The sequence below is a fragment of the Pagrus pagrus genome, assembly GCF_965226575.1.
Source record: "Pagrus pagrus genome assembly, chromosome: 14".
Classification (NCBI taxonomy): Eukaryota; Metazoa; Chordata; class Actinopteri; order Spariformes; family Sparidae; genus Pagrus; species Pagrus pagrus.
In genome coordinates this window covers 11,172,603-11,185,473 of record NC_140198.1, presented here as the reverse complement: position 1 = coordinate 11,185,473, position 12,871 = coordinate 11,172,603, and the positions used below count along the sequence as shown (strand labels likewise).

Here is a 12,871-nt window from a genome sequence, read left to right as displayed (position 1 = left end):
TGAGGTACATTTCCCCATCTCGATGTATTGACCCTGACTTAATGTATAAGCAAATGCACGGATGTGTGAAATGAGATGAAGCACCACTCTAATCTGCTCACTGTTCATTCTCACCTTGCTGAATTCACCAAAGCAACACTTTGAAGCAACTAACCAATTACACAGTTCAACTGGGAGTTCAAGGGTTTGTCAAGTCTTTCTGAGCGCTCATGCTGATTTTGATTTATGCTTTGCCTTCAGGTAAAAAAAGCTGATGAAACGAGCTCCAACCAAGTGATCTTAAAAGAGATTATTGATCATATTTCAAGTCTCTATAGAGGCAAAGTAAAAAGGGGGGGAACCTCGTAGCTGTGAGCTGAATCCAATTTCATTTAAAGGTGCATTATGTAGTTTTGGGGAAGACATTTTAAACAGAAGAGAAAGATCTTCATTGACTGATCTTTTATACTTAAACAAAAACTAAATAAACAAACTCTCTTCATTTTCATGACTGAATAAACTTAATAAACAAACTGACCTTAGTGGACAACACAGTTTCATACCGACCCTGTCACCTTTCTAGCTTCAAACAGTGTTCTGGGGACCTTATTTCCTCTGAGAACAGCTTGTTTTCTACAGTTATGGAAAAAATAAATGAGTTTATATTATTACCTCATTAATATTGTGAATATTACAATTCTTACTTTGTAGTTTTGGAGAGGAAATTCATTGCCAGTCCAAGGAGACAGAAAAACTTTGTCTGCATCTCAAAGGGACAAGCGCAGGCTGTTTCCAAAACATGATAGCTACTGCAAGTTGTTCGGGGACTCTTACAAAGGCTTTTCCTTTAATCATATGCAGCTTTAATTACCAAATGTGTATTTTTTTCCTTTCTTACAGTGGGTTTTAACAACTATAACTGCATGTGCACTTGAGTCTGTCTGCTTTTGTTTTGCCCACATTTGAGTTAACAAATGAGGCGAGTGAGAGAGCAGAGGAAGAGGACGTGTCAACTGTCAAGTGGCTGTCAGGTTATGTAAATGCGGGGCGAAGGCAGGAACACAGCGAGGACATCGCGCTCAGGGAGCTGGAAAAAAAATATGCGTCACTGTTCAAAATCAATCTCCATCGATCCTCTGCGACAGCGACATGATCTTCCAATAGCCACCCAGTGTCAAAGGCACAACGCCACTCACCCTCGTCATCGTCGTCGTCATCACCCATCTCTCAAATAAACACAACACAGATGAAAAAAAAATACATACATGTTTATTTTACAAGAAGGGCACGTTTTTTTTTTGTACAAACTGTAAACTAAATACTGTAATTATTCTGAGGGTTATAATCTTTGACATCACTTTCATGAATGAACACCAGAAACATGTAAATAAATAAATATATAAATAGTCAGTGACTGTCGCGTCTTACTGTAAATTATAATCCCACACTGGAGAAAACATACAGCATGTAAGTCTGCTACACACATTAAGGATTTTTGAAGATAAAAAGCACTTGTGTTCATCACGACTACATTTTGAACATCATTGTACAATACTCTATCCCTGCACTCCCCAACCCTAAATACTGCAAACTGTATTTTTATTTTTTTTAATGTTTTTATTATTTTTTTACATGAAGCTTTGTCACTGAATCGATTTCGAGGTAGGGGCTCCCTCATTAAGTCGGCTGGAAACGTGGTCGTTAAAACGCCTCCACAGTCCAAGGGCCTGGGAGTGTTGTTTGGCCCGACGTCTGCTGCGTCGTCGGAGGAAGAGGAGAGATTCTGCGCTGTCAGATTTGCTTAAGTTGTCATACGTCATGTTACTACACTGATTGAGAGTCCGTGTACTGTCACCGTAGCTCCCCCAAAGCAACTTGTAGGGCAGCCTGGAGGAAATGCTCCGGATCAAACAAAACATTTTGCTCGTGGGACCGTTGCCTGACATCGCCCTTCTCCAAAATCAAAGCAGTGGCATCTGCAAAGATGACTCACTGAGTTGACAAGGTGAGGGCTCGGGGGGGTGGGGGGGATTAACATGGAGCCACAATACAGCAGAGATCGTTTCAACTCTCGGCTGGAGGTATGTCTCTATAAATGTGAACGTACAGCATATACGGAAAAACATCTGGTAAACGTGTAAATGCCAATGATGTCACAACAAATGGCAGATTAATCTCTACACAGTTTAAGCACCCACACCCCCCGAAATTTCAGCTTATAAAACACTGGTTTAATCACAGCTACAGTACAGCCACATTCAGCCAAAAATTTGAATTTTGGCAATACTAAAATATAATAATAATAATAATAACAGCCAGGTGGAGCTTTGATTCAACGCTTTGACTCAAACTACAGAAGGGAAACAGTAGGCCCTGTCTGTTTAATAATAAATTCAATCTGTGTTAACATCAGGAACGCTCATCGAGTCGACAGAGGCAGCCAAGAGAAAAGAGGAAGAGATGGAGAAAAAGGAGGGGAGAGGGTGGGCGAGGAGGATCTTCCCCCGAGGCAGTTCCCTTCCATGTCCAATCCTGGCAAATTATGTGCCGTTCATGTTTTATCGCATGTTGGAGCCGGCTTGTGTTTGGAAATAATTAGGGAGTAAATTAAGAGGAACTGATGAAGAGAGAGAGGGGAGGGTGAACTGATATGGTTGAGGACTCAAGAGGCAAAGAGGGAGGTTCTTAACGTGTCCTGGCACTTGAAAATAGAATCTGAGCACTTGGAAAATATGATTAATTCATAATACGCAACAAAAAAATCAAAACTCCAGCTCATCAATGTCCATTTTAAACTGATGGAGCAGCAGCCAGGAGGAGCCGAGGACATGGAGGCGGCAGAGAGGACACCGAGTTGGCTTTTGTGACACAAGCCGAGCCACATATTGAGCTAAAAGCTTTCCCCCCCTTTGTTGCCATCTAGATAGCATTGGATTTTCCAGAGCAGGAAAATCAAATGCTTCATTCAAGACCAATTGCTTTCTATTGGATCAGCTCTTCCTTTCCCTGATGCGCAACAGTTTCACGCCTTCATGGACACACACACAGCACACGGTGGACGCCCAGCATACAATCTCAGAAGGCATCCTGTTGAGCATTCTTTCCCCGGCAACACTGAACACAACAGAGCAGCGTCTGCGTAGGCTGCGGTTATAGAGCTAAGTATGTCTGGCTCTGTAATCACGTGTGCCACGCATTAACTTTGCATTGACTTATACACTGAAAAAATATGCAATTCAAAGGGGCGCTGTGTAGTCAGGATTGTAATATTTGCAATATTAATGAGGTAATAATACAAACTCAAATATTTATCTTTTCCATAAGTGAATAAACAAGCTGTTCTCAGAGGAAAATAAGGTCCCCAGAACCCTGTTGGGAGCTAGAAAGGTGGCAGGGTCCGCCAAATATAAACAAAGTAAAACAGTATCAAATTGTGTTGTCCTTTAAGGTCAGTTTGTTTATTCAGTCATGAAAACAAATAGAGTTTGTCTGTTTAGCTTGTTTCAGTTTGGAGATCTTTCTCTTCCGATTAAATTTTTTTTCCCAAAACTACGTAGTGCACCTTTAATCTAATTCAACCTATAAAACTTTGGCATAATGAATTCAGTTTTAAATTAAATTAGATAGAGATAACAAATGAACTACCCCACTCCCTACATTCATAGTCTTACGTTCTTTGTCCTTATGTTTTATGTTATATAAATGTATAAATACATTGAACTCAAACTTAGAGCAAGAATTTGTAACTTATTAAACACAGTTTTCCACTATAATGAATAGTTGAATTCAAAAGCAATAATGTACACTCAGTAGTTTTGCTGCTACAGCCTTACATTGTCTGATATGACCAGTAGCTTATGGTAGCTAATCTTACGTAGTTTTAGCAAACCTTAGATCAACTTAGCTGTACATTATACACTTTAAAAGTTGACTCTACTTTAAAAAAGCCAGGGAAACAATTACCTCAGAATTACCAAGTAAAGTAGAGTATTACATTTAAGTTGTATGAGCTAAAAAGTTTGACGGTTAATCGGTAATCGGTTTCAGCACAGTCACTTTGTCAGATTTTACAGTGTACAACAGACATTATAGAGTACGTTAGCTGTCTTGATGACTCTACAACTGCCACACTACTTTTCAGAATTTACCATCATCAAATATTAGTCTTCAAACTCAAACTTGGAGGTGAAATTATCCTTTGTAAACTCTAATCTTTTGTAAACTACACCGTAAAATCTGACAAACCGATTCCCTCAACATTACCAAGTAAAGCAGACTAATAATTTTAAGGTGTTAAAACTTTTTAGCTCATACAACTTAAATTTAGTGGTCGACTTTACTTTGTAATTCTGAGGTAATCGGTTTCCTGACATTTCCAAAGTAAAGTCAACTCTTGAAGTTTACAGTGTAACGGTAAAATATCAGTGCAGTCAGTGCAAAGAATGGGGCTAGGCACAAACATGTCAATTTGAAAAGGCCTATCTGAGGATTGTTAAAAAATATTTGGAACGACATTTTACAGCAAACCTGTGTTATAAAATGAATAGCAACTCATCAGGAGCATTTCATAGTAAGAACTAGGGCTGCAATGAACCAATGTTGTCATTATTGATTAATCTGCTTATTATTTTCATGATTAACTGTTTAATCTATAAAATTCTGAAAACCTGAAACTAACGTCTTCAAATTGGTTCATTTGTCCAACTAGCAGTCCAAAACTGGCAAAACTCTTCATTTCCTGTCATAAATGAACAGGAAAGGCAGCAAATTCTTACATTTAATAAGCTAGAACCAGCAAATGTTTGACATTTTTGCTGGAAAAAGAGCTCAAATAGTTGATGATTAATTTTCTAATTGATTTATTGCCTAGTCTATGCAGCTTTAGTAAGAACTGACTTGCTCAAAACTCACTTTTGTTAAAGACTGACCTCTTTTGTTTGTATTTTGTAATGCTAACATGCATAAACAAATTAGTGGGAGAGGAGAGGCAATTAAAATATGTCTGATATCTCAAAGGTAATCCTCATCGTGGTGGTCTGGCTTTGGACTCCACCGATGCGAGCAGAGCGACTGTCACACCGCATGCCCCACATCGCTACTACAGCACAGCATGGCTCCCAGCATGAGCAATTTACAAAATCAGATATCTGCAAGTTTGCAAAAGGTCACAAAGTGTCACTTGCGTCACAGCTGAGTGAACTCTGCTGCTGCCTCCCTGCCTCCTCTGTCCAAGTGCGGGAGTTTTTAGTTCGCACATTTACGTCCTTTTTTTAATTATTGACCAACACCATTTGCCAAAAATAGACTCATTAGTGCCACTTCAAGCAGGCTAGAGTAAGACTCAAAATGGAGGACTGCCAAAGGAGACCGTGGGGAGGAGACAGAAAAGGAAGGTTTGGTGCAGGAGTCAAGGACAATGCTGACTGAGGGAGCGGTGGAGAGGAGAGAGGAGGTTGACAATGGTGAAGAAATAGAGACAGCGCGAGAGGGGAAGGGACTTTGCTGACTGAGGAAACGAGAGCAGGGAAATAGAAAAAGGAGAGGAGACCGCAGGGCCCTAGAGAGGGTTTGCTGAGGAGCGGTGGTGAGGGGAGACAAAGCTGATGAAAACAGGGAGTGAGGAGAATAAATGGAGGAAACTTCAGTTGAGCCAGTCTGATCTGTCCCAGGAGGGCACGACTGAGGATGGATCATAGAAGGGGACAAGGGAAGGAAAAGTAGACCAGAGGAGAGGATTTCTTCTCTCACATATCAGTCGGACCTGCGAACATTTCAGGTTTTATAAGAATCTGGAGATGCTGCAAGAGAACATGGATGGTGGTACTGAGGGACAGGGGTCATAAATATTAAACATCTCTATGCCAGCTCGGATTACGGTGTTGAACTCCATCATCTGCCCCCTTCCTGTTTAGTCTGAATCATAATACTTTGGTGTTGGAAAGCAGGTTCGCCTCACATTAATCACCTCTGCTGTTTTGATTTTGCAATTAAACCGTCGTTAAAAAATGTACTGAAGAGAATTAGCTGCAATAAACTAATTATACCGCACCGAAACCAATAAAGCCACATTGTTCTCTCTCCCATGAAACACATACAAAGCGCCTACCTACAAGACATTTTGCTAATAGTTACTACATCTTCCTCCACTGTATATACTGTGTTGAAGTCCTTGCAGGATCGTGTCAGCACTGTACAGTATACAAATGCAGATGTATACATCTTTGTAAATGTAAAAAAAAGTATACATGTGCACGTAGCTAGTGTTCTGCTTTAATATTCACATTATCAACATTTATCATCAAATGTGTCAATTTCATCAATAAATGCTGAACGTATTTTGCAGATAGTTATATCCAGGATAAAGTGCCTTTACTTTTAAACATTCTGTAGGTTTTTCCATGTAGATTTGTGTCGACAGTCTTAAGGTCCCGTATATCCCACTCTCTGTTTCCCTGTCAGGCATGTTCTTTAAGATGTCTGTCTCTTTTGTTCTTTTGCTGTCCCTCTGTGAAAGCTTTTCTGCCCCTTGTGCGTACATCCGATCCGCCTTTTCTCAACATGACACTGCTTTATGCTGTCCGTTCTGCGTGATGGGATTGATCTTTTCCAGCGTGACCTCAGTATCGCTGTCTAAATTCCCAGAGATGGCTGGGGAGAGTTTCTCCAGGGCATTGTTTACCATCCCCACCTCGACCTCCCCGCCGCATCCGTCCTTCTTCTGCAACTCCTCCTCCTGACACAGGATGCTGTGGGGGATCACGTAGCTGGCTGAATGGTTGCCCTCCTTTGGGATGTGACTCTTGGGCTGATACTGACAGTTGGGGTTCGAGGTAGGGGCACCCATGTTGTTGTTTATACTGACGATCTCGATGGCGTTGCTCCCCGGGCAGAGCTTGTGGCAGCCCAAGAGGATGGAGAAGGCCTTGCGGAAGTCGGCGTTGAAGGCATAGATGATGGGGTTGAGCGACGAGTTTGCCCAGCCAAACCAGACGAACACGTCGAAGGTGGTGGAGCTGATGGAGCAGGGGAAGTCCTGCGCACCGTCCGGCTCGCAGAACGGAACCATGCAGTTAAGGATGAAGAAGGGCAACCAGCAGCACACAAACACTCCCATGATGACCGAGAGCGTCTTTAAGACTTTGGTTTCTCGTTTGAACGACATTTTGAATGAGCTCTCGCTCTCCATGTTCGATGTATTCCCCATGCTGCTGTGACGGTTTTTGGCACTCTCTGCTGCCCGCTCCAGGGCAGATATTCTCCGTATCTGCTTCTGGGCGATGCGGTAGATCCGGGTGTAGGTGACGATCATGATCGCCACGGGTATGTAGAAGCTGATAAGGGAGGAGGAGATGGCGTAGGTCCTGTTAAGGCTAGAGTCGCAGTTGTCATCGGGCAGCTCACCGGTGTATGTTCCATTAAGCTCTGCGTAGCCTGTGGCCTGAGCTTTGTGCCAGTTAAGTTGAACAGGGATGAAGGAGATGAGGACGGACAGGGTCCAGGCCACGCTGATCATTAGACATGCCACTTTAGGTGTCATCTTGCGTTCATAGCGGAACGGGCTCGAGATGGCCCAGTAACGGTCGACACTAATCACACACAGGTTCAAGATGGAGGCGGTGGAGCACATGATGTCAAACGCCACCCATACGTTGCAGAACGCGCCAAACGGCCAAAACCCCACGATCTCGGTCGCCGCCTTCCACGGCATGACCAAGATCGCTACCAGCAGGTCGGAGATGGCCAGGGAGATGACGAAGAAGTTGGTGACCTTCGACCTCAGGTGTCGGAACTTGGTGACGGCGACGCACACGAGCGTGTTGCCTAGCAGCGTGGTGAAGATGAGGAGGGAGAGGAAGCATCCCGTCAGCACGCGCTTGGACGAGTCTCTCTCCGGTAGCAGCTGCTTTCCATCTCGAACCGTTGAGAAATTCTGATCCATTGTTTATATTACACTGCTAATAAAGTGAGAGAGGGGGTGGGTGAGGGGGGTGTCAACAGTCACCCCATCACATCCCCAGCCTGCAGCAGCGGTGCCTCTCTGGGGATGGGTTTTAGGCGGACGGCGTGGCTGGTGGAGAGGTCAACTGTCTCGGCACCAGCTCTCCCACGGACTGGGTCATCCATAGGCTCCTTGTCACAAGCACCATCCCTGCACGAGAGCTGCTATAAATATTTCAAAAAGATCTCTGGCAGCAAAGAAATGTCTGGTTCTTGAATTCCTGCAGCACAGGCAGCAGACATTCTAGTTGGAAGAGGAGGAGGAGGAATATTCCAGCTGTTGTTTGCAGTGAGGTTTTTTTTTTTCCAATCAGCACCTTGGTCATGAAAAGCAGCAGTGAAAATTAAATGAAAAATAAAGTCCTCGCTCTCCTCTAGCTGTGTGCCTCTGCTGTCAAGCCCTCAGCAAAAGTTTCAGGCTGTATTGTTGGCGAGCTGAGTAAACAGAGGCTTGGCCAATCATTAGCCTTATATACCACCTCATCAATAACTTCTATTGATGGTTTTCGCGCTGCGTTTATCTGATTTGTTTAATGATCCTCGAGGCGTGTCCGTGTGATTATATCGGTGCCTGTATCGACGTTGATCCACCCCTGGCTGCTAGGTGTTTTATCTATTTGTTTAATTTATTATGTCTTTGAACGCAGCTCCCTGTCAGTGCATGGCACAGCCTCCAGCCAACATTTCCACCTGAGCGGTGAGCCAAAAAAAAAAAAAAATTAGGCTGAAAACGGCATTCAAAAGTCCTCCAGAGTCCACTTTTGATATCAGAGATACATCTTAAACGTCTAATTCATCGCATTGAGGGAAAGCACATCAATAAAATGTTCTTTTTTATGCTGACATGTCGCTGTAATCCAGATGCGAGGTCGTTTCTCTTCTTTTTCTTTTGCGTTTGGTTTAGTTTGCGTGCGCATTTGTGCGGACGCAGCAAAACGAGCGCTCGGCTTTCAAACAGACATTCATGAGTTATTTGGGCGACCCACCTAAATCCTGCCTGGCAGTGCAAATCTTTAAAATGAAAGCTTTATTGTCTTATTCTTCAGACAGCGTGCGCACCCGCTCTCTGGATGTGGACAGCTCCGGGTGCCGCGGTGACGTCTTGGGTTGGCTTGGAAAAGAATTGAATCCAAAAATCAACTCGTGAAAATATTCAGTCCACCAAAACAATAAAAAAAAAAAAATCTACATCTCTCCTTCATACATCCAACTTGTATCTTGGTACCAAGTGAAGGAGACGGGGCTCACCCTCTCTGCGCTCTCCTCCATGGGGTAAAGTCAGTCACGCTCCCCTGTTGCGACGGTCCTCAGGTGTTTTATCGCTCCTAATGCTTTTCTTTTTCGGGGTCAGCCTCCGTTGTGCAACATCCAGTCACCCTGTGATGTTGTGTGCGGTCTGACTGGCCGGCAGAGAGTGATGGGAATGACTCTGGTCTCTCCAAGACCGTTTTTCATGCGCGCTCCTCTCTCTCCGCTCAGCTGCTGCCTGCTGCTGTGCGCCACGGTGTTTGCCACAACTGCTCCATCTATCCAGGGAGGCTGTGGAGGGTAAAGCCACCCAAATCCACACTGCACAGAGCACATCTCATCAACCTTTAGGTGATAAATTACTATTATTTGTTCTTTGCTTCTGAAATTGCGCCATCTGACACCTGGTTGCTGTCAGATTTTGGTGACTTTCTCATTCACCAATATGAAAAATCACTGTTATATTGTCACAGTAGGCCTAATGAAAATGATGCCATTACTTTAATCTGCTTGCACTTTTTTTTAGACTTGACCTGCACTGACAAAAACTCCAATAATATCACTGCTGTAAAGTCCCCCACCCCACAAAAAAAAAAAGAAAAAAAGAGGAGCTAAAAAAATTAAGGTGCCTCACTGTCCTGACATGAACTTGTAGCCAGCAGGCATGCAGGCAGAGGCACAATGAGGCCATCTACTGGATGCAAGATTGTGGGAGATGAGAGTAGAGCAGGGAGAGTGAGCTGAAGCGCTGTTGCATTAACGTCACCTCAATAAACATGACTGAACAACTCTGAATTAGATTAGAGTCCCATGAGCCACGCTGCAGCAGGAAGACCCATGAAGTAAGAGAGACAGTGTGTGTGTGTGTGTGTGTGTGTGTGTGTGTGTGTGTGTGTGTGTTTGCCTTTTGGAGGCTAATGTTATCATGCCGCTAGCAGCCTGGCAGGCCTGGCCAGTTTGCATATTAACTATTTAGCTGGATGAAATCCTCAATGGACTCTGTCCCCATGTGTGTGTGTGTGTGTGTGTGTGTGTGTGTGTGACTCATGTCATGCATGTGGGTCTGACTTTGCATGTGTGCATCTATGACTGTGCATCCCCGTACGTGTGTGTTTGTAGATGTGTACACATGCATTTCTGCCTGTGTGTGTGTTTGTGTGTGTGAGTAATGCATGTAGACAAGCCAAGTGTAAGAGGCCTGGCAGACACAACGCCCACATTTCCCTGTAGCACAGAGCCAGGGTGTGCGTGCAGCCGACAAAGTTCAAACCAAGACCACGTCACACACACACTAACGCACACACGGACTCGCTCGCCCGCTCGCTCACACACGCACACACAACCAGCCATGCAGGGTAATTTATGTCTGCTCCAAAAAGCAAACAAAAAAGAATAGAGTAGAATACAGCAGGATAGAGTACAATAGAAACAGAGAGAAATGTGTTTTGGGGATGACTTTTTGCCACGTGCATGTCAGAGGCCAGACGCTTAATTTTCCAGTCAGTCTTTCTGAACATGGACGTATAGATGTGTTACTGTCCCATTTGCAACCCCATCACCAGAATAAGTGTTGGCAATGTACATTTTTTGCAAACCACAGCTAATGCCAAACTTTGCATTTCTTAATGTTGCAACTTTACGTTTGTTTTGGTTCAATATTCTATTCCTCTCTTGTCACAACACTGTGCTTATGCTCTAGTAGGAAAACATAATGGTTTAGTTTAAAAAGTCTCCTTTGGCACACATGGCTGCAAATGTCCCGAGGTCTCCTATAACACACCTTGTTTTTCTCCAAATATCCAGTGGTTTGACGCTTACGAATGCTGAAACACTCAAACAGTCTTGAACAGTGGTCTCTGGCTTAGCAGCTGTCTCATCTAGCTGTCAAGCCAAACGCCATCCCCTCCTCCTCCGGACATGAAAGTCACATGTCACATAGAAATGTTGATGTGACATGCACAAATTGAATGTACTGTATCCATGGTTTGTAGAAACACACAATGCCAACATTTTATTCTGGCAACTGGGCTGCTGTTTGGTTTTTTGTCTTTATGCGGTTGCATACAGAAAGAAAAGTGAAAAACAACAAACTCAAACCATTTTGTTGTCAAAATGAACATCAGAATAAGTCTCAATGATGAATTGAATGTCCTTTCTTTGAGATGCACTTCAAGTAAGCCCCTAAGGGTCTGCTGGATTGATTGGAAACCGGTGTTAATAAACTTTACATGATGCCCAGACAGCGCGCAACAGCTCACCTGCTGACAGGAAGTTAATCAAGTATCTCTATTTGCCTTTCTGCCGACCCAAAGTTATTCCTACGGGCAATGAATTGGAGATGACAACCAGAAAACTCTCCGGAAAGGTGATTTCTCACCGTGCTTGTATGGCACATGCTGATCTCTGTGGGGGTAAAAGTGCTGTTATTTAATCTTCAAGGACTCAGCCTCATCCAATTTTAAAAATATGTCCACAAGCAACAAACAAGCCTTTCAAGCCAATATGGAAATGCCAAAGATTTACGGCTGTCGGGGACAACTCAAAGATTAATTTTTGGCACCCAACATAAGTTTCATAACACACTTTAATATTGAATAAGGCTCAGACAGCAGCGATCTACGCGCACATACATTTAAATTAGCGTCATCATAAAGGATAACTGCTGCCAGGAGGAATGTGTGAAGCCAAGCTGCATCACTCAGCAGCACACAGACGAGCGTTGTGTTGGTATTCATGCTCTGAAGCCAGTTCCTTAGATTAAAACAAAGCTTTGTTTGAGTAACAACATATTTGAGGGAGCGCATCTACCAAATGTTGGGTGGCTGCCTTCATTTGCAATTCAAATCTGGTGCTGTAAATTCACAGCAGTTAACGTAGAAACCAATTAAAATGATAGCTTTTTAATGACATTTACCAGAGGGAGTGTTCATTTCTCATTAGCAGGAGCCTAGTTTTTCTTCTAGGGCAATTACCTTAAAACCACAGTCAATACTTGGCATCCTGGGATACAGAACAGGAGAGGAAATATTTTTACAGTCAGCCTTAGTGTGTGAAAATGCTGCGAATTGACCTTTTATAAAATCAAGTAAAATAAAGTGGTACCAGCAGGGTGTATTAAAGTCAATGTGTGTATCCAATCAGCTGTATCCATGATATGGTCATTTACATAACTTAGTTTTGGACTTATAGGGTAAAATGATCATTAGGGTGGCTGTGATCTATGACCAAAGTCAAGAGAGCAAAACAACCAAAACTACAGTCAGAAGCTTTTTGGCATCGGTCAACAAAGTCAGGTGAACATGATCTCTTCCTAACCCAAACCAAGAGATCTGTGTGCCTAAACCTTATCAGATCATAAGCACAATACTGTCACAAGATGAAATTGAAATATAAAGAACATAAAGAATTGTTAAGTTTCAATGGTTTGCAGAAACGTACATTGGCAACCTTTATCCTGCTGATCAGGTCGGCGCAGAGCGACAAATGTCATTTACAGCAAACAGCGATAATAAAATATGAGAGGAAATTGATAAGATTTCCATCTGGGCCGAACGCTGCAAGATTACAAACCATCTTTCAAGCCTGTCAACAGCATTAGATTATTCTCTGTGATATGACCACAGAAAAGTATTAAAACATTAACTGT

At 43.1% G+C, this 12,871-nt stretch overlaps 1 protein-coding gene across 1 annotated transcript; it reads right to left on the bottom strand.

Annotated features, from left to right (window-relative positions):
• Positions 1-1,226: 1,226 nt before the first annotated feature.
• Positions 1,227-9,370, bottom strand: drd1b (dopamine receptor D1b). The gene has a single exon (XM_084374052.1). It carries the CDS (start codon positions 7,916-7,918, stop codon positions 6,533-6,535), a length of 1,386 nt encoding a protein of 461 aa, XP_084230178.1. The 5' UTR covers positions 7,919-9,370; the 3' UTR covers positions 1,227-6,532.
• Positions 9,371-12,871: the final 3,501 nt, after the last annotated feature.

Bases quoted from the DNA above. Each gene is read 5' to 3' on its own strand.
- drd1b (XM_084374052.1), bottom strand. From the start codon at position 7,918: ATGGATCAGAATTTCTCAACGGTTCGAGATGGAAAGCAGCTGCTACCG.